A 23,957-nucleotide genomic window follows, 5' to 3' on the forward strand; every position below is an offset into this window, starting at 1 on the left:
CGACCGGGCTAGCCGGGTGGGTAAAGTGCCTGCCTGGCAACCCAAAGGTCGCGGGTTCGAATCCCGCCTCGGGCTTGGATCAAAGTACTGAAAAAACCGTGGGAGGTGCATTATGGCCACAGAAGCCAATGCGCCAACAACTATCCAAAAAAAAAAAAATAAATAAATAAATAAATGAAGGTCTCTGAGTAGTGCAGACAGTTGCCAGGACAGCTCATGGGATTTCATCAATGATATAAAAGAACCTTGGCGGCAGGGATAAGAAGGTGATTTTCCCATTTGGATCTTTTGGAATTGGTGTAGGGAAGAGCAATGAGATTAATGAGAGAAACAAAGGGTTACTCTTACCAAGAAAAGCTTCATTTCTGGAAACTGCAGTGCCTAGAGACAAAGTACCTGCAAGATCTGATTAAGTTATTTAAGTCTTTGAATGGACTGAGTAAGCTCAATGCTGATGGGAGTCCATTTTGAGATTACACACATGAGGAGGCATAAATTGAAACTGAAGAAGAATAGTTGCAGGGTAGATGTGTGAAAATTTGCTTTCAGCCAGTAGGTGATCAATTGTTGTAACAAATTTCTATTTGGTGTTGTAGAGGTAACTTGAATAAATTCAAAGAACTAGACAATCTGTTAGAAATGAATGGACAGGTGATATGAGCAAGTGTTGGCATTTTTTTTTTTTTATTTGATGCAGTATAAGCTTGCTTTCCTGTATCATTTGCCACTACTAACACTAGGCGTCTCCGTAGCCAGGTGGGAAGGAGCAGCAGTGCGTAGCACACGCTTCTTGATTAGACCGGGGTTCGAGCCCGTCACCACCAAATACGGAGGATGCGGAAAGGTCAGGGAATGACCACCGCATATCCAGGAGCAATATGGCCTTAGTTGCTAATGCTCCTAAAAACCAAATAACAAACAACAAATAACAAACTACTAACACTAATAATAAGTTTAAAATTTGGAAATATGCCTTAGGAGAAATACTTACCATTAGGCCTTTACTCATAAAATAAGGTCTGGTAACACCATCATTACGTTCACAGTCTTCACAAAAACAAAGGAAGAGGGTATCAATAGTCATCTGGAAATACATATTTTTTATAGTAAAAATGAGTTTCTGTTTGGCTGTCTATATAATTTTTTTTTGTTTTTTAATTTTATTGATAAGATATCACAAACTTAAGCACCAACTACTATATTGTACTATCCAATTAATTATTTGTTGTAATTACCAATTTTTATGAAAATGTTTTGGATTAATATTCAAAATAACTTTCTGAATATCTGGCTGTTCATGTGGACAGTCACATATTAAGATGTGATAAAAGATATAATTTTTCTGTACATTTTAATTATATTTTTATTGTTTGAAAAAATACAACAATATTTCTCATCACAGTGAGCATTTCGGGGGTTAACAAAGATAATGAAAGACAAGTTAAAGGCCAAAAACTAAGACATAATAAAATACACTACTACAATAACAAGTGAAAATGAATAATGGAATAAGAATATTAACATCAAAAATGAAAACTAGAAAAACAATGAAGAAAACAGCTATCAAAAAAAGACCTTTAACCTTTATTTACAGTTGCTGCCTATTATAGCTAGGACACTCTAGTCACCAAAGGGTTTATTGTTAACATCTGCTTTTATGCTTTAAATTAATATTCAATTAATATATGCCTGCTTCAAATATAGTCTACAAGCAACTTTCTAGTATCCATTGTAGTGAATATCAGAAGTTATACAATTCTAAAAGGATTATCTATTAGGTGACCAAAGTTAAATTACAAGCACAAATTCTGAAATAAAGACAACAACAACAATGGAATTAATTTTTGGAAATATATGGAATTTATTTTTGAAATAATACTCTTCCACAAAACATTTATGGAAGATTATTATTTATAAGATTCAATTATGTTGAGTCTGAAAAGAAATACGCCTTTGTTTTTGTCAATCATAATCAAGAGATTATGAAGAGCCAAAATTGAGCTATCAGCTTCACATACCTCAAGCATTTAATAAAGAATACAACCATTCACTGACAGGCTAACAACTCTCACAACAAGCTGTTCTCAACAGTAAGGAAGTATCTGTTTATAAGCCTGATGATAGTGCATTTTAGTAATAAATTCTTCCATGTGCAGATTTTAGCAGATGGATGTTATACTGCCACCCCTTTGAGCAGTCCAAGTGCCTCAGTCAAAGCTGTTGTGATTTATGTGGCCATTCATCATGATGACTCCTGAGACTGAGACCATAAGGACACCACATGACACAGGCTTTTTCTCTTACAGTGGAAGGATGGGAGTGTGCTTGAGGATATTTTCTCTAGATTTAGAATGCTTAGAACTTTTCTAGTCTAATATTTCTAAGAGTGAAGTAATATTCCTTCAAGTATAGCCTACAAGCTTTTCGTTCAAATTATCATTCTTGAAAGCTTGAGAGAGAGAGATTCCTGGTTGTCATCTCCACATGGATATCCTGTCTACCTTCTTCTATTTTTCAGAACAAGAAAACTAAACTTAATTTTATAATGTAGATATAGTAAAAAAAAAAAAAAAAGATAAAGTGCAGCCATTATCAAACCCACTGCAGGATGGAAGCCTCCTCAACAATTCATGCTGAGGGAAATGGACCATAATCTGCCATGCTGGTCCAGTGCAGGTTGGCAGATCAACCGTATTCAGCATTCAGGGGCTTGAACCCCGGTCTACTCAAAGAGCGTATGCTACTGCACTGCCACTCGTGACCACTCGGATACGGAGGCCGTTTAGATACAGCAATCTGTATCTAAATAAAATTTGATTCTTTTTTACCTTTCCACATTTCTCTGTCCATAATAGGAGAGAATTCAGTATTCCATTTAATATGTTAATTGTATTATAGGAGACCGGTGGAATTACTTAACAAGTACAGGTCACTGTTGAAAAAAGCTATGAATTAGGGTTGAATTTGAAAGTGTCTGCAATTCTGTCCAGATAAGATAGGAGGAAGTATATGATGAGAACCTTGTCAATAAATTTGGCCCTGGAGAGATTGTGCAAGGCTCAAGGGATAGAATTTTTCTCAGCCTAGTCTGTGCTTGTTAACAGGAGAGACTGCTTCTACAGGGATGGGATACACTTAAATAGAAAAGGTGCAAGAATATTTCCTGATGCTATCTAGGCAGTGTTAGGTGGGTCGGAAAACTGTAGCTTGAGGGATACACGGACTAATAGATTGACAGTACCGCTGGCAGAGGTGAGTGTGATTCTTGTACTGCTTCTATTGGAATGAGCAGCAGCCTGAAAAACAAGATGCAGGGGATCTCAAAAACTGCCGGGAGTCATTGTGATACAAGTAAACACATGGGCTGTGTTAGGATAGCTAAGAATAGGAACAGGTGCATGTATACTTGCGTGTACACCAATGCTAGGAGTTTGGTAAATAAATTTGATGAATTTGAGGTGTTGGTCAAAACATCAAAGGCAGATATTTTGGAATATCAGAGTTGTGGTGACACACAGATATAAGGAATACAGAAATGGAATTTCAGGAGTACAATGTGTATAGGAAGGAGAGAAAGGGAGGAAGGGTTTATGCTATTAGTTAAGAAACGTATAAAATCCAAGGAAGTGCAGCCAGTCAATATGGCCGAACAGTGCAGAGTCAAGTCAGTTCGGTGCGACATAAGCACTGGGAAATCAAAATTGAGAGAAGGAGTATGTTATAGGCCTAATGACTCTGATGAGTATAATAAACAACTGTACAGGGAAATAGAATGGGCCAGTAAATCAGCGAGTCTTATAATGGGGAATTTTAATTTCCCAGATATTGACTGGAATTTGTGGGTTTGGTCATGCACACAGTAGCAAGGCTTTTGTGGATTTATTGGACGATTGTTTCTACATCAACATGTTTGAGAGGCAACAACAGGGAGTAATACAACTGATCTGATTACCAGTAGTGATCATTCATGCATTAAGAATCTGCAGATTGATGAATTTGAGGTATTGCTCAAAACATCAAAGGCAGATATTGTGGGGATTTCAGAGATGGTGTCACACAGATATAAGGAATGCAGAACTGGAATTTGGGGAGTACAATGTCTACAGAAAGGATAGACAGGATAGGAAGGGAGGAGGGGTTATGCTATTAGTTAAGAAATACATAAAATCCAAGGAAGTGAAGCCAGTCGACATTGCTGGACAGTGCAGTGTCGAGTCAGTTTGGTGTGACAAAAGCATTGGGAGATCAAAATTGAGAGTAGGAGTGTGCTATAGGCCTAATAACTCTGATGAGTATAATAAGAAACTGTATGGGGAAATAGAATGGGCCAGTAAATCAGAGAATCTTATAATGGGGGATTTTAATTTCCCAGATATTGACTGGAATTTTGGGGCTGGTCACTCACACACTAGCAAGTCTTTTGTGGATTTATTGGATGATTATTTTCTACATCAGCATGTTCGGGAGGCAACTAGAGGGAGTAATAATCTTGATTTGATTATCAGTAGTGATTCTTCATGCATTAAGAATCTGCAGGTAAATGAACCACTAGGTGGCAGTGATCACAGTGTGCTGAAGTGGGATTTACTCAAAGAGGTAACTACCATTAGGGGTAAATGGAAGGGTTATTGCTTTCGTAAAGGCGACTATGATGGACTGAGACAGTATTTAAATTCTATACAGTAGGACCAACTGATGATGTTACCAACAGCAGATTCAAAATGGGGAACATTCATAGAACTTATCTTGGAAGCTACCAGGCTGTACATACCAACTAAGAAATATTGTTCAAGGTTTAGGCCTAAGTGGATGTCAGATGAACTAATGAGACATATGGCAGAGAAGAAAAATGCATGGGATACATACAAATTAACACAGACGTCTGTGATAGATACAAGTTGATCTGTAACCAAGTTACAAAGGAGGTTAGGCAGGCGAAGGCTGATTACGAGACATCTTTGGCAAGGGATGCAAAGAAAAACAGCAAAGAGTTCTTTACTTACGTAAACTCTAGAAGGAAGGGGATGAATCATATTGGTCCACTTGATATCGATGGGTTAACTGTTGATGATCCTGCTCAGGTAACTAACAAACTGAATGAATATTTTGCATCGACATTCATACATGAGGAGTTATTCAGCGAGGGGAATGCCAGAGGTGTATTCAACTCTGGCAGTAAGCTAGATAATCTTGTAATAACTGAGAGTAAAGTGGAGGAGAAATTGTTGAAGATAAATACAAGAAAGGCACCTGGCGTGGATGGGATCTATCAGTTATATGAAAGGAGGCAGCAAAGGAAGTAAGCAAACCCTTAGCCATAATTATGAGAGCTTCCTTGGACTCAGGGGAAGTACCCATGGACTGGAAATGTGCAAATGTAACCCCAATTCACAAAGGAGGATCAAAAGGTGACACAAATAATTATAGACCTGTTAGTTTAACTTCTGTTCGTGGAAAATTAATGGAGGCACTGGTTAAAGAAGAACTGCAGGATCATCTAGACAAGACTTCAGTCATAGCTCAAACACAGCATGGTTTTGTTAAGGGGAAGTCTTGCCTGACCAATTTGATGATTGGATACCATGATGCAGTCACAAAAGAACTGAATGCAGGGAATAACTTTGATATTATATACCTGGATCTTAGAAAGGCTTTTGATTCTGTTGCACATGGAAGACTGCTGCACAAATTGGAGCAGTGTGGCACTGGACGCAAATTGCTGCTGTGGATAAAGGGGTGGTTGAGGGGGTGAAGACAGAGAGTGGTAATCAATGGACACTGCTGCTCATCGTGGACTAATGTTATTAGTGGAGTCCCTCAGGGTTCAGTATTGGATCCATTATTGTTTTCTGTATTTATAAATGATATTGATGATGGTATTTCAAGCTTAACGTCCAAGTTTGCCGACGATACAAAGCTTGGCAGGGTTGTCAAGGACACTACTGACACTATGCTACTGCAACAGGATCTGGAAAGGTTGAGCAGATGGGCTGAGAGGTGGCAAATGAAGTTTAACATTGACAAATGTAAAGTACTACATATGGGAAACAGCAACCCCAGAGCAACGTATCAACTCTGTGGTACTACACTGACAGTGGTAGAGAATGAAAGGGACCTGGGGGTGGTTGTGCAGGCAGATATGAAGTTTTCTGAGCAGTGCAGACGGGCTGCAAGAGTAGCTCATGGTGTATTGTCGATGATATATAGGAATTTTTCTAGCAGGGATAAGGAGGTGATTATTTCCTTGTATAAGGCAATGGTCAGACCACACCTAGAGTACTGTATACACGTCTGGAGGCCTCATTTCAAGAACGATGTAGAGCTGCTGGAACTAGTACAGAGAAGAGCAACAAGATTAGTGAAAGGAACAAAGGGGTTCTCTTACAAAGAAAGGCTTAAGTTTTGGAAATTACAATGTCTGGAGACTATGCACCAGCGAGGTGATCTGATAGAGGTGTATAAAGCATTGAGTGGATTGAGCATGCTCAATGCTGACAGGATTCTTCTTCTTGCTAAGAATAATCGCCTGAGACGGCATAAATTCAAATTGAGGAAAGACAAATGTAGGATAGATGTGTGGAAATTTGCCTTTAGGCAGTGGGTAGTTGGTTGGTGGAACAGACTTCCATCCCTTGTTGTGGAAGTCGATAGCTTAAATAAATTTAAGGCTCATCTGGACAGGTATTATGAACGAATGGAGGGGTGAAGTGGCAGTGGTTTTTTTTTTTTTTTTCTGGCTGATGCTGCATAAGCTTGCTTACTTGCATCATATGCCCCTACTAATGCTAATGCTAAATCTCTGCTGGTGATATTTCAAATAAATTTGGACTTGGTGCCCGTCAGAGGGGGCGCCATTAAATTTCTGTTTAACTGGCATTCAAAATTTAATTGATTATTATTTTATTATCTTAATACAGTATTCAAGGTGTTGTCAGGCCCCACCTTGAGTACTGTATACAGGTCTCGAGACCTCATTTTAAGAAGGATGTAGAGCTGTTGGAACTAGTATAGAGAAGGGCAACAAGATTAGTGAATCGAACAAAGGGTTGCTCTTACGAAGAAAGGCTTAAGTTTTGCAGATTACAGTGTCTGGAGACTAGGCGACTGCGAGGTGATCTGATCGAGGTGTATAAAGTCTTGAATGGTTTGAGCATAATCAATGCTGATGGGATTCTTCCTCTTGCTCAGAATAATCACTTGAGAGGGCATAAATTCAAATTGAAGAAAGACAGTTGTAGAATAGATGTGCGAAAGTTTGCCTTTAGTCAGTGGGTAGGTGATTGGTGGAACAGACTTCCATCTTTTGTTGGGGAAGTTGATAGTCCTTGAGGTTGTCACAGAGGTTGATAGTCCTTGAGGTTGTCACAGACATTCTCTCAGATATGCCAGACAAGCTGCACTTGCTACTTGGGAGTCTAAAACGCTGATGGAACTGATATTCGGGTGACACTCAAGTCAAGTGGACCCAATTTCGGGGAAGTCCGGACGGTCTGTGATAGCCAAATCCTCTGCTTGCACCTTCATGGTGGTGGGACTGTTAGTAATCCTGGGTATAACCTCGATGCACAAGTACATGGTGGGTGACCACCCAGGTGTGAACCAGTGTAAGCAGGGGTCGAGGTGTGGCGCCCACATAACATGGAGGAATGCCGCCTCTCTATGTTACCAGGTAGTACTAAGTGGTAGATGACTCTCATCAACCAGTGCAATACCACCACTTTGCTTATTGGAGGCTTGAAGTGTTGGAACCCATGTTTAGTCTCTAGAGCTATGTTCTGGTCAACCCTTCCCTATCTCTTCCATCATGTAGTATGATTGTGGACTTTTGAGGTTATGATGAACATCGTGGCGAGATCCAATATTCCTTACATTTTGAGGATACAGCTCTAAAATGGTGTTCGCAGGCTGGCCGCTAGTTAGTACACCGGACCAAACCCATTGGTAACTCTCTAGGAGGCTTGCGGATCAGCTAGTGTATAATCTTGCTACCTCTACTCTGCCAGATCATGACTGGAGGGAGTCCGAGTAGTGTGTATGCGGGGGAGCATTGTGTCAAGGATCTGGGTATATTTTTACCATGTGTATGCCATATCCAAAAATTTCATTACTTCATACAGCATGTCCCGTCCACTTTTCCTTACTATTGAATACACCATGAATTGTCAAACTAATAGAGCAAGCTTACCTGCGAAAAGATCTAAACCTCCCAAGCACTTCCTAATTCATTTCACAAATATATGTGGTCTCAATTCTAATCTTAACGATGTCCATTTCCACTTGCAGTCTGCCAAACCCCATGTACTTTTACTGACAGAATCTCAGTTATTGGTTGATTCAACCACTGCTCATCTGAGATGCCCAAATTATTCGCTGTATGATTCCTTTCACCTCAAAGGTGGTACTTGTGCATATGTCCGTTCGGATATTCCCTGTCAGCGACTTGGCAATTTTAAATCTACTCTCTTTGATCTTCTCTGGCTTAAAATCTCTCTAGCTCATTGTGTCAAATTCATCTGTTGTCTCTACCGTTCTACCAACTCCACTAATCACTTGGAGCTTTTTGACTTCCTCTCTTTACAACTTGACTTTCTCCAGTCCAACTTTCCTAACAGTGAGGTAATTTTCCTTGGTGATTTTAACGTTCACAACTCCAGCTGGCTTCAGTTTTCTATTCACTCCGACCCAGCTGGTCGAGATGCCGAGGCTTTTGCAATTACTAATGACCTTGCACAGATTGTTCATTTACCTACAAGAATACCGGACAATCCTAATCATACAGCCAACACACTTGATCTTTTTCTCACAAACAACCCTTCTAAGTACACGGTCGAAGTGAGAGGTCCTTTAGGCACTTCAGATCACAACTTGGTGATTGTCTCTTCTCCAATGGAGCCTTTATCTCATGGCTATTCCCAACCTCATGTTGTTCGGCATTACAAGAATTCAAATTGGGATGACCTGCAAAATTTCTTTTCTTCCTTTCCTTTGTTGGATTACTGTTTCAAAACTTCTGATGTCAATGTTTGCTCAGATCGTGTCAGTGAAATTATCCTTGCAGGAATGGAATCCGTTATCCCAAACTCCACTTTAAAATGTCGTCCTTTATCTAAACCTTGGTTTTCCAATAAATGTGCCAAGGCTGTTCAAGAGAAGAATGTTGCATATCCTAATTGGCTTGTTTCTAATTCTTCAGTTTCATTTTCTGCTTACACCAAAGCGTGCAAAAATTGTAAAGCAGTTATTAATCAGTCCAAACTAGAGTTTGAACAGGCTAAGAGTAGAAAACTTGCTTCTTGCCCTAATGGTAGCCAAGCATTCTGTTCCCTTGCCAAAGCTACTGGCCGCAACTTTTGCCCATCTCTGCTCCCACCTCTGTCCAAACCAGATGGTTCTGTTGTCACTTCAGCCAAGGATAAAGCTGACCTTCTAGCATCCCATTTTTCTTCGAACTCATATATTAATGATCTTGGTAAAACACCTCCTACCATTCCCAACACGCTCCATTCAATGCCTTCTGTGTTCTTCCATCAAAAGGATGTCAGAAGGATTTTGACGAATCTTGATGCTAAGAAAGCTGCAGGTCGCGATGGTATTTCTACACTTGTTCTCAAACCTGTGCTCCTGAACTTACTCCTATTCTTTGCCACCTTTTTTCACTGTCTTATTCCAAAGGTGTTTTTCCTTCTGCTTGGAAATTTGCCCATGTCCAGCCAGTTCCTAAAAAGGGTGACAAATCCCTCCCATCACAATTACTTCTACTCTTTTTAAAGTAATGGAGAAATCAATTAACCGCCAACTCTTAAACTACCTAAAAACCTTCCATCTGATCAACGATCGCCAGTATGAATTCCGTCAGTGTCGATCCACTGGTGATGTTCTTGCTTATGTTACACATTTATGGACTAATTCAATGGAAAGGTTCGGTGAAACACAATTAGTTGCTCTTGACATCTCAAAGGCTTTCGATCATGTTTGGCATAAAGGTCTTCTAAACAAGCTTCCATTTTATCGTTTGCCAACTGTTTTTAGTAATTGGTTAACCAGTTTTCTCTCTAATCGCTCACTGAGGGTGATGGTAGATGGCTCTCTGTCTTCTAACTTCTCCATTAATGCCGGTGTCCCCCAAGGTTCAGTTCTTTCCCCCACTCTTTTCCTCTTGTATATTAATGACCTTCTTTCATTGACTGGAAATCCTATCCACAGTTTTGCCGATGATAGCACATTGCATTCCACTTTCTATTTTGAGAAACCTTGCCCTGTTCAATCAGCTTCAACTTCTCAAAAATCTGCTACCAATTCCTTAAATGCCAATCTTCAGGTAATTCTCCAGTGGGGCAAAGACAACTTAGTTGATTTCAATCCTTCTAAAACTCAGTCTTGTCTTATATCACGCAAAAAGGATTCTTCTGCTCCTATGCTTATCTTTAGTGACACTCCGATTTCTAGGCAAAATGATATATCTCTTTTGGGGATTACCCTGACTTCTAATCTCTCTTGGCACAAGCACATTACAAATATTGCTTCCTCTGCATCTAAAAAACTTGGTTTTCTCTTTCACTCTCAGCGTTACTTTTCTTCCAAACAGCTGCTCAATCTGTATAAATCGCAAATCTGCTCTGCCATGGAATATTGTTCCCACATCTGGGGTGGTACCCCCAAAACCTCTCTCAGGTTTCTTGATTCCATTCAGAAGAGGGCAGTTAGGTTAATTAATGATTCATCTCTAACAGAGTCTCTCCAGTCGCTTTCTCATAGACGCACTGTTTCTGCTGCATGCCTCTTCTACAGATACTTCTATGGGCACTGTTCTTCTGAATTGGCTTCTATAATTCCCGCTCTCTCTTTCAAAACAGTCCGAACACGTGCCGCCACCAGCCAACATCCATTTACTGTCCAACTTCAAACTCACAGAACCAACTTTTCACCTTCCTCGTTTATTCATTCAACCCGTTTCTGGAACAACCTTTCTTCATACGTATTTCCTGAAAATTACAGTCTACAGAAGTTCAAGTCCAATGTCAACAAATATCTTCTTTCGCCTTCTCAACCTCCAACCCAAGCACGGTACTAAGTGCTATAGGGTCTAATACCTCTCGTGTTTGGGGTTTACATAAAAAAAAAAAATAATAAATAAATAAATTTAACGCTGAGCTGGACAGGTATTTGGAACAGAGGGGTGAAATCGGAGTGTTTTTTTTTTTTTTTTTTAGGTGATGCTGCATAAGCTTGCTGTCTTGCATCATATTCCTCTACTAATGCTAAAGTAGTTCCCCTCTGATGGATGACATGCAAGTGTCCCAATTTTCCCACCTCTTCTGCACTGAAGAGAAGTCTGTTTGCTATAAGCAAATTAAATTTTGCTGTTTTGCACTTTTCTTGCCATCAAATCTTGATGGCAAGAAAAGAAGATGGCCATCTTCATCCTTTTATCTCCATTTTGAGCTTATGTAGAGAAAAACCTTAATATAGTAAGGCTAAGGAAATATGGAGAGTTAAGTACCAGGATTTTTTTTTTTTTTTTTTTTTGTAAAAAATTCTTAAATGGAGAATCCAGTGTCTGTAGAAACACTGTGATAGTGGAGAAAACATCCACTGATTTCAAACAGCTGGTGGCATTTTTTCATCAGTGATTTTCATCGGTGGCATTTAATTATAAACCCGTCATTTTTTTTCCCTTTTCTTTCTTTTTTCCTCCTTTTTTTCTTTGATTTATTATTTTTTTTGGAGTTTGGTGACTTCCATTGGGATGACTGGAATTTCATTTTGCATTTGCAGCTGTATTCCCATGTTTCATCATCAGTAACAATGAAATTAATGAAATCAGGGTTCACTTCCAGCTTCTTTAAAATCCCAAACTCAAACCTTTTTGTTATCATTCAACAATCCTAGAACAAATTTTGCTGACACAATGTATTCCAAGATTTTTGATTTAAATTTCTGAGCATGATCCAAAAGTTTCATGGTTTATCAGTAATTTCTCAGATGTTTAATAACTGATTGGATCAAACTTTTTTCGTACACTTGAGGAGCAACCATATATCATCAGTGCTTGAAGTTGAAGGTAAACCTTCAGTTTTGCAAAATGCTAGTCATCTCTGCGAGAGATTTTTGCTCATTTCTGGAAAAATTTCATCCACTGATATAAAAGGTAAAGGTGAAGTGCAGCCATTATCAACCCACTGCAGGATGGAAGCCTCCTCAACAATTCATGATGAGGGAAATGGACCATAATCTGCCACGCTGGTTCACTGCGCGTTGGCAGATCGACCGTATTCAGCAGTCAGGGGCTTGAACCCCGGTTTACTCAAAGAGCGTGTGCTACTGCACTCCCGCTCCTGACCACTCGGCTACGGAGGGATACCTTCCACCGATATACAACAGCCTTACTTAAACAAGCATCATAAAATACAGTTCTTAACATCTGGAGGATTTCTGCTGTTCCATTCCATCCTCCCTCTTCTTCACAGAAAACTTGTGCACATGATATTCCACTTTTGTATCTATTATTTTTTTTTTTTTTTATTTGGTAGTTGTTGGCGCATCGGCTTCTGTGGCCATATTGCACCTCCCAAGGTTTTTGCAGTACTTTGATCCAAGCCCGAGGCGGGAATCGAACCCGCGACCTTTGGGTTGCTGGGCAGGTACTTTACCCACTCGGCTAGCCCGGTCGGCGTATCTATTATGATTGCAACAAAGCCTAATAAAACGTTTCTGAACTTCAACACACACTGCTCACTACTGGTTTGGTGAAGCATGAAGCTGCTTAAACCAATAATGTGATGATCTCCTCCCCAATTTTTACTCATCATCGTGCCCTTCTATCTTATTTTTTAGTAAACAGAGTCTTAAAACATTTTGATAAGACCTCATAAATAGCTGTAATAGCTTATCTCATTCAAGGTGCAGTTCTGTTCAACTTAGTTTAAAGCTGACTATATTGTGATGGGCCTATATTTGTGTAAAAACACCTCTCTTGCATTGGGCTAATCTCAAAATTAAGTAACTGGTAAGTTTGTTTGTTTGTTTGTTATTTGGTTTTTAGGAGCATTAGCAACTAAGGCCATATTGCTCCGGGAATATGCGGTGGTCATTCCCTGACCTTTCCGCATCCTCCGTATTTGGTGGTGACGGCATTGAACCCCGGTCTAATCAAGAAGCGTGTGTTACTCACTGCTGCTCCTTCCCACCTGGCTATGGATGTGCCTAACTGGTAAGTAATTAATCTTAAAAGTAATAAAAACTTACATTCTAGTAATAATTTACATTAGTATTAATTTTTATACTTTTTCCATCACAAAAAAGGAGTAATAGTTTGTAAATGAAGTCACTATCTTGTAAACTTCTCAGCAGCAAATTTATTTAAAAATAATTATAAACAATAAAATAAAATTTCATTTATATACATCAATAATAATGATAACATTCTGCTTTCTTGATTTATGACATTGTTTTATAGCTACTAGAATAAAAACAAAAAAAAAAAACTAGATAAATAAATTAATTGAAAAGAGGAATAAGAAAAGAAATTCAGTAACCAACCTTAAACTAATTAACACAATGGACACTATGTTGTAAACACACAAAATTTATTACATGTCAAAAATTAAAATGCAAATTCTCAAAGTCAGAATGGGTGTATGTAATTACTGTTACATCTGATATAAAGCATTTAGCAAATGATATCATCAGCCTTCTGAGCAAGCATCAGCCCTCTCACCAAAGTTGCTAGGATATATGGTAATCTCATTTATCAAACTTGGAGTTGAAACAAATAACTTGAAACCTAATAAGGTGGAGACCAAGGGCATATCCAGTGTGTGAGTGGGAAAGAAAATTATCCCCTCTAAACACGAAGGTTGAATCTGTCCCTGGTGGAAACTGAGAAAATAGCATTTCTGCCACATCGCAGGTCTGTGTGACACACACACACACACACACACACACACACACACACACACACACACACACACACACACACACACACACACACAGTTTGTTTAAGTGGCAGTTGCTTACCTCATATACGGATAAAAAACAGTGGCAAACGAGGAATGCAAATATGCAGGTGATTGTTACAGGAACCCAGGTATAATGGATTTCTTGCTTATTCTGAAAAAAATGAGTAATAATTAAATAAAATACCAGATAAAAAGATAATATTCTCATTAAAATTAACGGCTAAGGTAAAGAAAGCCAACATGAGAAACGTTGGATAACTTACGCAGAAAATTAGTTTCCTGATATGGCACTCTAGTACTGCTCACTTGGGAAACAGACGGTAGGTGTTATCGGTTTGGAGCAAAGTCAAGAACGACATATAGGTGTGGCAAACGATGTGCTGATTGGTGCACAAACACAATATACGATAACATCGGTTTAGTATCACTTTAGTAGCATTCAGAAGCACTAATGGTAACTTGCCCTAATGAATGCTTTCCATAATGGTGAAAAAAGGTCAGGTTACCTCCACTTGAATCCCATGGGAGCTTGAACCCCTCCTAAAATGGAGGGGGTAACCTAACCTTTTTTCTTTAGAATCATGGGTGGACTAGCACATAAATTGTTTATTAACAAAATATTAATTTTTTTATTACTGTACTTTTATTTTTAAGGTCCAGTTATGAAATATAATGAAAAATAAAGAAACCTTTTCCTTTTTTCGTAACCAAACCTAAATCAACAGTATAGTAAAAACACTCATGAACTCCAAAGATTTGCTTTTAATAATGAGGAAAAAACATAATGAAGAACATTAAAATGAACAGAACGAAACTTTTATTAATTTAGTTTTCATCAAAAAAATCAACCAACGTTTTATTTTCCTTACAAATTCCTTCCATCTTTAAAAGTTTCATCGCTACTATTACCTGTTTACTGTTTGTTCATCACAAAACTATTATGCACTGTTCTTTACTCATAAATACATATTATAATGCTAACCAATGACTAAACAGTAGCTTGTTGTCTGTTGCGCCCACCACCAATCATTTCATCATTTGCCATGCCTACCTGCCAATCAATATATTCTTCTCAATTTTGGCTCAAGACCCTTAACACCTACCATCTGTTTACTGAGCGAGCAGCGCTAGAGTCCGGTGTTGGGAAACCAATTTTCTGCATAAGTTACCTGACGTTTCTCGTCATTCTCATGTTGGCTTTCTTTACCTTAGCTAAATTAACTTTTTAGGCAAATTATAGCAACCCAAACCATTTTATAAAATTCTTTTAAAAATTTTTGAACATTATCATTCACCAAAACTAATATCCAACTTTTAACTTATAGAAACCTTTATGTTCTTGAGTAAACTGTCTTCATTTTTGTAGGTTAGATCTCTCAGGTCAGGTTTAGTGATATCTGTAGGTCAGGTTTAGTGATATATGCTCTACATGATGCAATAATAAGTTGTTATTTGTAATTTGTTCTGCAAAGAACTGCAACATTACAATAATACTTAGCCAAATTTAGATGGTTAAAACTTTCCCAAATTTGGCAACCTTGGAACCTGGTCCATGTTACACTTTGTAATTTACTGGATTTTGGGAATAACAATCACACATAGAAATTACATTTTGGCACTGCACCCTTACTGTACATCGAAGGAAAAGTAATATCACAAGTGCCAACTTTTGATTTTCAAAAATCTGGAGATCAGGAATTTGTGACTAGGAGGTAAACAGAAGGTTTTTGCAAAAAAGCTAGAGTGCTCCCCAAAAAACAAGAGGAAAATAGCAGATTTTTCTGAAAAAGCAAGTTTTTTTTTAAACTCCATACTGCCCCAGAAATTAAAATTAAGTTGCAAAATACAGACAGAAAAATATTAGGTACATTAATGTTCACCAGTACAGTATGCTTTTAAACATTAGCTTACCTAATATTTTTTTGTCTGTGGATTTCTCTTTGGATATTCTATTAGACATTAACTAATTTTAATTGCTTCAAGAAATATACTGTTGCAGACTTTGCCCACTACAAAAAAAGTGAGTCGAAATTTTGTTCATAACAAAATGGTCCTGCTGTTTAGATTTGGCTGTCAGGAGCAGTTCCAAAACTTCAACAGAAACATCTGTACTCAGTTTTTGTTTTTCTAACCTGGCTGAATATTCTCTCACATTCAACACTGCTATGCAGAATTGTTAAAATGTTAAGCTTGGTATATTACAGTTCCCCAGTCAAGGACCACTCTACATTAATTCTTTCTTTCATAATAGCATCTGGTAGGTTCTTACACTGAAAGCAACAGAATTTATGCTGCAATCATCTATTTCTTTATTCTTAACAACACCAAGAAGCATTAGAAATGTGTCAACAAAAAAAGTTAAAATCCGAAAATGATGCATTGCTAATTTATGAAACTTGTGCTACCTCAGCATTTACAACAATATCCTTTTTCAGTGGGAACTTGGGTACCATGTAGTCACATGCAGCCATAAAGTACTTCCTTACTGAGCAAAAGACCAGAATCTTCTCTTGTTTTAGACTCTCCATGAGTGTGACTAAGTCAGAATCATCCTACTGATTTAGTTTGCTATGGTAATCAATTTCCAAAAATGGAAGTGGAAGATTAGAAAACTGTCAATAAAATAGATTTACACATAACATTCTTCCACGTATTTAGAAGTAATGATCTCAGTAGGGATGTGAGGTACACTGGATTGAAGAGCTATGCTTGGATTATCAAATGTTGGCAAAATATTTAAAAGAAACAAGCAAACTGTTTTATTCATGCCAGAAGAGAGAAACATGAACAGACCTTACTGCACAAGTGAGGATAACATGCTTGGAATTATTAGCTTGCTTGGCCTGGTAAAATCAATTACTGAGAATGATTTTACCAGGCCAAGGGTAATATGTGTTTTTTTTATGATATGGATTAAAGTAGTATTTTCACACATCCCAAGAATTCAGCACAAAATTCTTGGGATGTGTGCAAAAGCCAAAGATTTTTTTGATATTAGAAAGATGGGCTGAGAAGAACATTATTTTAAATGAATGGGAAACTAATGCTATAGAAACAGCTTAAATAATCTTAAAGGATCAGGTCTCGGAACAGACGGGGTTGCACCAGAACACCATTCTGGTTCATTATACCGATTGGTAATGTCAGGTAGCTATTTTATTAATGAGCAGTCCATTTTGTAAAATTTTACTTTTCAACCTCTGACCTAGAAAGAAAAACAATATAGGAACACTAAGGCTGAACTGTATATATAACAGTGTCAGGAGCATTGTCAATAAAATAAGCGACTCTGAATTCCTAATTAGGATAACTAACAGTAACATAACTGGGCTAAGAGAAACTTGGTGTCACCTGGAAATGGGAAAATATGAGTTTCACTAGGACAGGTACAACGCACTTAGGAATAATGAACTTTTTATTTATTTTTTGTACTAGGTGGTCCCAGTCAAACCTCAGCAATCCTACTATATATTTACAACAACACAGATTCATATTATAATTTAAAGATTTACTCCTAAAAAAAAAGAAAAAGAAAAAAAAAAAAGGAAGTCACAATCAGGTCTCATGTCTAAATCAACTGTCAAGTAACAGATTCTCCAAAGCACAGGAATAGACTGAGCAGTTCCTTCTTGAAGACCAATCTGAGCAATAATCTGGTGTGTCACAAGCAGAAGTGCCCAGTCTTCAGATACTGCAGTTTGCAAAACTGAAGCCTTTCCTGGTAAGACCAGCCTTCTGCTTCCCTCACCAACCTTCTTGCTCTTCTCTGCACCTGTTCCAACAGATCCAAGTGGAAAACATTAGCATTAGTAGAGGCATATGATGCAAGAAAGCAAGCTTATTCAGCATCAGCCAAAAAAAAAAAAAAAAACACACCACTCCCATTTCACCCCTCCGTTCGCTCGAAATACCTGTCCAGTTGAGCCTTAAATTTGTTTAGGCTATCAACTTCAACAACAAGTGATGGAAGTCGGTTCCACCAACCAACCACCCGCTGGCCAAAGGCAAATTTCCGCACATCCATCCGACATCCGTCCTTCCTCAATTTGAATTTATTTATTTTTTTATTTTTTTTTTTTATGAGAACCCCAAACACGAGAGGTATTATAACCTATAGTACTTAGTACCGTGCTTGGGTTGGAGGTTGAGAAGACGAAAGAAGATATTTGTTGATATTGGACTTGAACTTCTGTAGATTGTAATTTTCAGGAAATACGTATGAAGGAAGGTTGTTCCAGAAAATGGCAGTTGAATGAATAAATGAGGAAGATGAAAAGTTGGTTCTGTGGGTTTGAAGTTGGACAGTAAATGGATGTTGGCTGGTGGCGGCACGTGTTCGGACTGTTTTGAAAGAGAGAGCGGGAATTATAGAAGCCAATTCAGAAGAACAGTGCCCATGGAAGTATCTGTAGAAGAGGCATGCAGCAGAAACAGTGCGTCTATGCGAAAGCGACTGGAGAGACTCTGTTAGAGATGAATCATTAATTAACCTAACTGCCCTCTTCTGAATGGAATCAAGAAGCCTGAGAGAGGTTTTGGGGGCACCACCCCAGATGTGGGAACAATATTCCATGGCAGGGCGGATTTGCGATTTATACAGAGTGAGCAGCTGTTTGGGAGAAAAGTAACGCCGAGAGCGAAAGAGAAAACCAAGTTTTTTAGATGCAGAGGAAGCAATATTTGTAATGTGCTTGTGCCAAGAGAGATTAGAAGTCAGGGTAATCCCCAAAAGAGATATATCATTTTGCCTAGAAATCGGAGTGTCACTAAAGATAAGCATAGGAGCAGAAGAATCCTTTTTGCGAGATATAAGACAAGATTGAGTTTTAGAAGGGGTGAAATCAACTAAGTTGTCTTTGCCCCACTGGAGAATTACCTGAAGATCGGCATTTAAGGAATTGGCAGCAGATTTTCGAGAACTTGAAGCTGATTGAGCTGGACAAGGTTTCTCAAAATGGAAAGTTGAATGCAATGTGCTATCATCAGCAAAACTATGGATAGGATTTCCAGTCAATGGAAGAAGGTCATTGATATACAAGAGGAAAAGAGTGGGGGAAAGAACTGAACCTTGGGGGACACCGGCATTAGTGGAGAAGTTAGAAGACAGAGAGCCATCTACCATCACCCTCAGTGAGCGATTAGAGAGAAAACTGGATAACCAATTACTAAAAACAGTTGGCAAACCATAAGATGGAAGCTTGTTTAGAAGACCTTTATGCCAAACACGATCAAAAGCCTTTGAGATGTCAAGAGCAACTACTTGTGTTTCACCGAACCTTTCCATTGAATTAGTCCATAAATGGGTAACATAAGCCAGAATATCACCAGTGGATCGACACTGACGGAATCCATATTGGTGATCGTTGATCAGACGGAAGGTTTCTAGGTAGTTTAAGAGTTGGCAGTTAATTGATTTCTCCATTACTTTAAAAAGAGTAGAAGTAATTGTGATGGGAGGGATTTGTCACCCTTTTTAGGAACTGGCTGGATATGAGCAAATTTCCAAGCAGAAGGAAAAACACCTTTGGAATAAGAAAGTGAAAAAAGGCGGCAAAGAATAGGAGTAAGTTCAGGAGCACAGGTTTTGAGAACAAGTGGAGAAATACCATCAGGACCTGGAGCTTTCTTAGCATCAAGATTCATCAAAATCCTTCTGATATCCTTTTGACGGAAGACCACAGGAGGCATTGAATGGAGCGTGTTAGGAATGGTGGGAGGTGTTTTACCAAGATCATTAATACATGAGCTCGAAGAAAAATGGGATGCTAGCAGGTCAGCTTTATCCTTGGCTGAAGTGACAACAGAACCATCTGGTTTGGACAGAGGTGGGAGCAGAGATGGGCAAAAGTTGCGGCCAATAGCTTTGGCAAGAGACCAGAATGCTCGGCTACCATTAGGGCAAGAAGCAAGTTTTCTACTCTTAGCCTGTTCAAACTATAGTTTGGACTGATTAATAACTGCTTTACAATTGTTGCGAGCTTTGGTGTAGGCAGAAAATGAAACTGAAGAATTAGAAACAAGCCAATTACGATATGCAACGTTCTTCTCTTGGACAGCCTTAGCACATTTATTGGAAAACCAAGGTTTAGATAAAGGACCAGATTTTAAAGTGGAGTGTGGGATAAAGGATTCCATTCCTGCAAGAATAATTTCACTGACACGATCTGAGCAAACGTTGACATCAGAAGTTTTGAAACAGTAATCAGACCAAGGAAAAGAAGAAAAGAAGTCTCGCAGGTCATCCTATTTTGCATTCTTGTAATGCCAAACAATACGAGGTTCGGAATAGCCATGAGATAAAGGTTCCATTGGAGAAGAGACAATCTGCCAACTGTTTTTAGTAATTGGTTATCCAGTTTTCTCTCTGATCGCCCTCTGAGCTGATTATTCTGAGCAAGATGAAGAATCCCATTGGCAATGAGCATGATCAAAACATTCAAAGCCTTATATACCTCTATCAGATCACCTCGCCAGTGCCTAGTCTCCAGCCTCTGTAATTTGCAAAACTTAAGCCTTTCTTCATAAGAGCAACCCTTTGTTCTATTCACTAATCTTGTTGCCCTTCTCTGTACCCGTTCCAGCAGCTCTACATCCTTCTTGAAATGAGGCCTCCAGACCTGTATACAGTACTCAAGATGTGGCCTAACCATTGCCTTATACAAGGGAATAATCACCTTATCCCTGCTAGAAAAATTCCTGTATATCATTGACAAGACACCATGAGCTACTCTTGCAGCTCGTCTGCACTGCTCAGAGAACTTCATATCTGCCTGCACAATTACCCCCAGGTCCTTTTCATTCTCCACCACTGTCAGTGTAGTACCGCAGAGTTGATACGTTGCTCTGGGGTTGCTGTTTCCCATGTGTAGTACTTTACATTTGTCAATGTTAAACTTCATTTGCCACCTCTCAGCCCATCTGTTCAACCTTTCCAGATCCTGTTGCAGCAGCATAGCGTCAGTGGTGTCTTTAACAATCCTGCCAACCTTTTTATCATCTGCAAACTTGGACATTAAACTTGATATCCCATCATCAATATCATTCATAAACACCGAAAACAACAACGGACCCAACACTGAACCCTGAGGAACTCCACTAATAACATTAGTCCACGTTGAGCAGTGTCCATTGATTACCACTCTCTGTTTTCTGCCACTCAACCATCCCCTTATCCATAGCAGCAATTTGCCTCCAATGCCACACTGCTCCAATTTGTGCAGCAGTCTTCCATGTGCAACAGTATCAAAAGCCTTTCTAAGATCCAAATATATAATATCAAAGTTATTCCCTGCATCCAGTTCTTTTGTGACTACATCATAGTATCCAATCAAATTGGTCAGGCAAGACCTGCCCTTAACAAAACCATGCTGCGTCTGAACTATAACTGAATTCTTGTCTAGATGATCCTGCAGTGCTTCTTTAACCAGTGCCTCCATTAATTTACCTGGAACAGAAGTTAAACTAACAGGTCTATAATTACTTGTGTCAGCCTTTGATCCTCCTTTGTGAATTGGGGTTACATTTGCACATCTCCAGTCTATGGGTACCTCCCCTGAGTCCAAAGAAGCTCTCATAATTATGGCTAGGGGTTTGCTTACTTCCTTTGCTGCCTCCTTTAATATAACTGGATAGATCCCATCCACCCCAGGTGCCTTTTTTATGTTTATCCTCAACAATCCCTCCTCCACTTTCCTCTCTGTTATTACAAAATCATCCAGCTCACTGCCAATGTTTACTTTACCGACATCATTCTCCTTCCTGAATAACTCCCCATGCGTGAATGTAGATGCAAAATACTCGTTTAGATTGTTAGCTGCCTGAGCAGGATCCTCAACTGTTGAACCATCAATATCCAGGGGACCAATCTGATTCATCCCTTTCCTTCTTGAGTTTAAATGGGTAGAGAACTCTTTTCTGTTTTTATTTGCATCCTTTGCCAAGGATTTTTCGTAGTCTGCCTTTGCCTGCCTAATCTCCTTTGTGACTTGGTTACAGACCAACTTATATCTATCATAGGCTTCCATGTCACCCATTAATTTGTATGTATCCCATGCATTTTTCTTCTCTACCACATGTTTCATTAGTTCATCTGACAACCATTTAGGCCTAAACCTTGAACAATATTTCTTAGTTGGTATGTAAAGCCTGGTAGCCTCCAAGATTAGTTCCTTGAATGCTTCCCATTTTGAGTTTGCTGTTGGTAACATCATCAGTTGGTCCCACTGTATAGAATTTAAATACTGTCTCAGACCATCATAGTCGCCTTTACAAAAACAAAAACCCTTCCCTTTACCTCTGATGGTAGTTACCTCCTTGAGTAAATCCCACTTCAGCACACTGTGATCACTGCCACCTAGTGGTTCATTTATCTGCAGATTCTTAATGCATGAAGAATCACTACTGATAATCAGATCAAGAGTATTGCTCCCTCTTGTTGCCTCACGAACATGCTGATGTAGAAAACAATCATCCAATAAATCCACAAAAGCCTTGCTAGTGTGCGGGTGACCAACCCACAAATTCCAGTCAATATCTGGGAAATTAAAATCCCCCATTATAAGACTCTCTGATTTACTGGCCCACTCTATTTCCCTGTACAATATCTTATTATACTCATCAGAGTCATTAGGCCTATAGCACAATCCTACTCTCAATTTTGATTTCCCTATGCTTATGTCACACCAAACTGACTCGACACTGCCCTGTCCATCGATGTCGACTGGCTTCACTTCCTTGGACTTTGTGTTTCTTAACTAATAGCATAACCCCTCCTCCTCTCCTGTCCTGTCTATCCTTTCTATACACATTGTATTCCCCAAATTCCAGTTCCGCATTCCTTATATCTGTGTGACACCACATCTCTGATATCCCAACAATATCTGCCTTTGATGTTTTGAGCAATACCTCAAATTCATCAAATTTATTTACCAAACTCCTAGCATTGGTGTACACAGGTATACATGCACCTGTTTCTATTCTTGGCTACCCTAACACAACCCATGTGTTTACTTGTACCGCAATGACTCCCAGCAGTATTTGAAATATCCTGCATCTTGTTTTTCAGGCTTCTGCTCATTTCAATAGAAGCAGTGCAAGAATCACTTCCACCTCTGCCAGTGGCTACTGTTAATCTATTAGTCCTTGTATCCCCCCCAACTAGCAGTTTTCCGACCTACCTAACTCTGCCTCGACAGCATCAGCAAAAATTCTTGCACACTTTCTATTTAAGTGTATCCCATCCCTGTAGAAGCAATCTCTCCTGTTAACAAGTACAGTCCAGGCTGAAAAAAATTCTACCCCTTAAGCCTTGCACAATCCCTCCAGGGCCGAATTGATCGACAAGGCTCTCATCATATACTCCCTCCTATCGTGTCTGGGCAGAATTGCAGACACTTTCAAATTCAACCCTAATGCCACATTATACCCAAGGAGTATAAAAAATCACAACTTCTAGCTTAAAATCCATTGTTTCAGAATTCTTGGATCTTTTTTTGTAATCTAACATCGAACTATGCAGCTAAAGAAAGGAGAGAAGGGGTAGAGGAGTCATATTACATGTTAAAAGTAACCTCTAAATGAAAAGGGAATTCCAGAGCATGCCAACATTGAGCCTAGGAGCAGTCCCAGGCAGGGGCTAAAGAGTCTAAAGCCACTCTTCAGATCAAAATAATGTGGACTTTTTTAATGTTGCATGATGATTAAAGCTTAATGATTCCTCAGAATTCATGGAATAAAGATTTATCACCACCACCTCCCATAAAATCCTGGAACTACACCTGTTTGAGTCTATGGTGTGTGGGCAAGACTGGAATTAATGAGGTGCACTGCTGGAGCAGTTGTGGCAGTATCCTGAATTCTCGAGGGCCCCAGAGGAAATTCCAGTCCTAAATCCCACACTGGGTATGCAGTACAGCAGGAAAGTAAACAAAACACTAGAAATGAGGAAAAGGATATGTTAAAGATCTAAAGTCTTTGAAGAGTATGATGAATCATTATGTG

General features: G+C 39.0%; 1 protein-coding gene across 3 annotated transcripts in view; it reads right to left on the reverse strand.

The window, feature by feature from the left end:
* LOC150085550 (choline transporter-like protein 1) overlaps positions 1-23,957 on the reverse strand; it is a 361,536-nt gene that overhangs the window by 19,545 nt on the left and 318,034 nt on the right. For all 3 annotated transcript variants that reach the window (XM_090373336.1, XM_090373335.1, XM_090373334.1), the window contains exons 17-18: positions 14,017-14,109; positions 992-1,084 (exon numbers count right to left, since the gene is read on the reverse strand). In XM_090373336.1, coding sequence (XP_090229462.1) covers positions 992-1,084; positions 14,017-14,109 — 186 coding nt within the window. The remainder of the gene's footprint in view (positions 1-991; positions 1,085-14,016; positions 14,110-23,957) is intronic.

This window comes from Mastigoproctus giganteus, chromosome 5, assembly GCF_048544385.1.
Source record: "Mastigoproctus giganteus isolate SK-2022 chromosome 5, ASM4854438v1, whole genome shotgun sequence".
In the NCBI taxonomy this organism is placed as follows: domain Eukaryota; kingdom Metazoa; phylum Arthropoda; class Arachnida; order Uropygi; family Thelyphonidae; genus Mastigoproctus; species Mastigoproctus giganteus.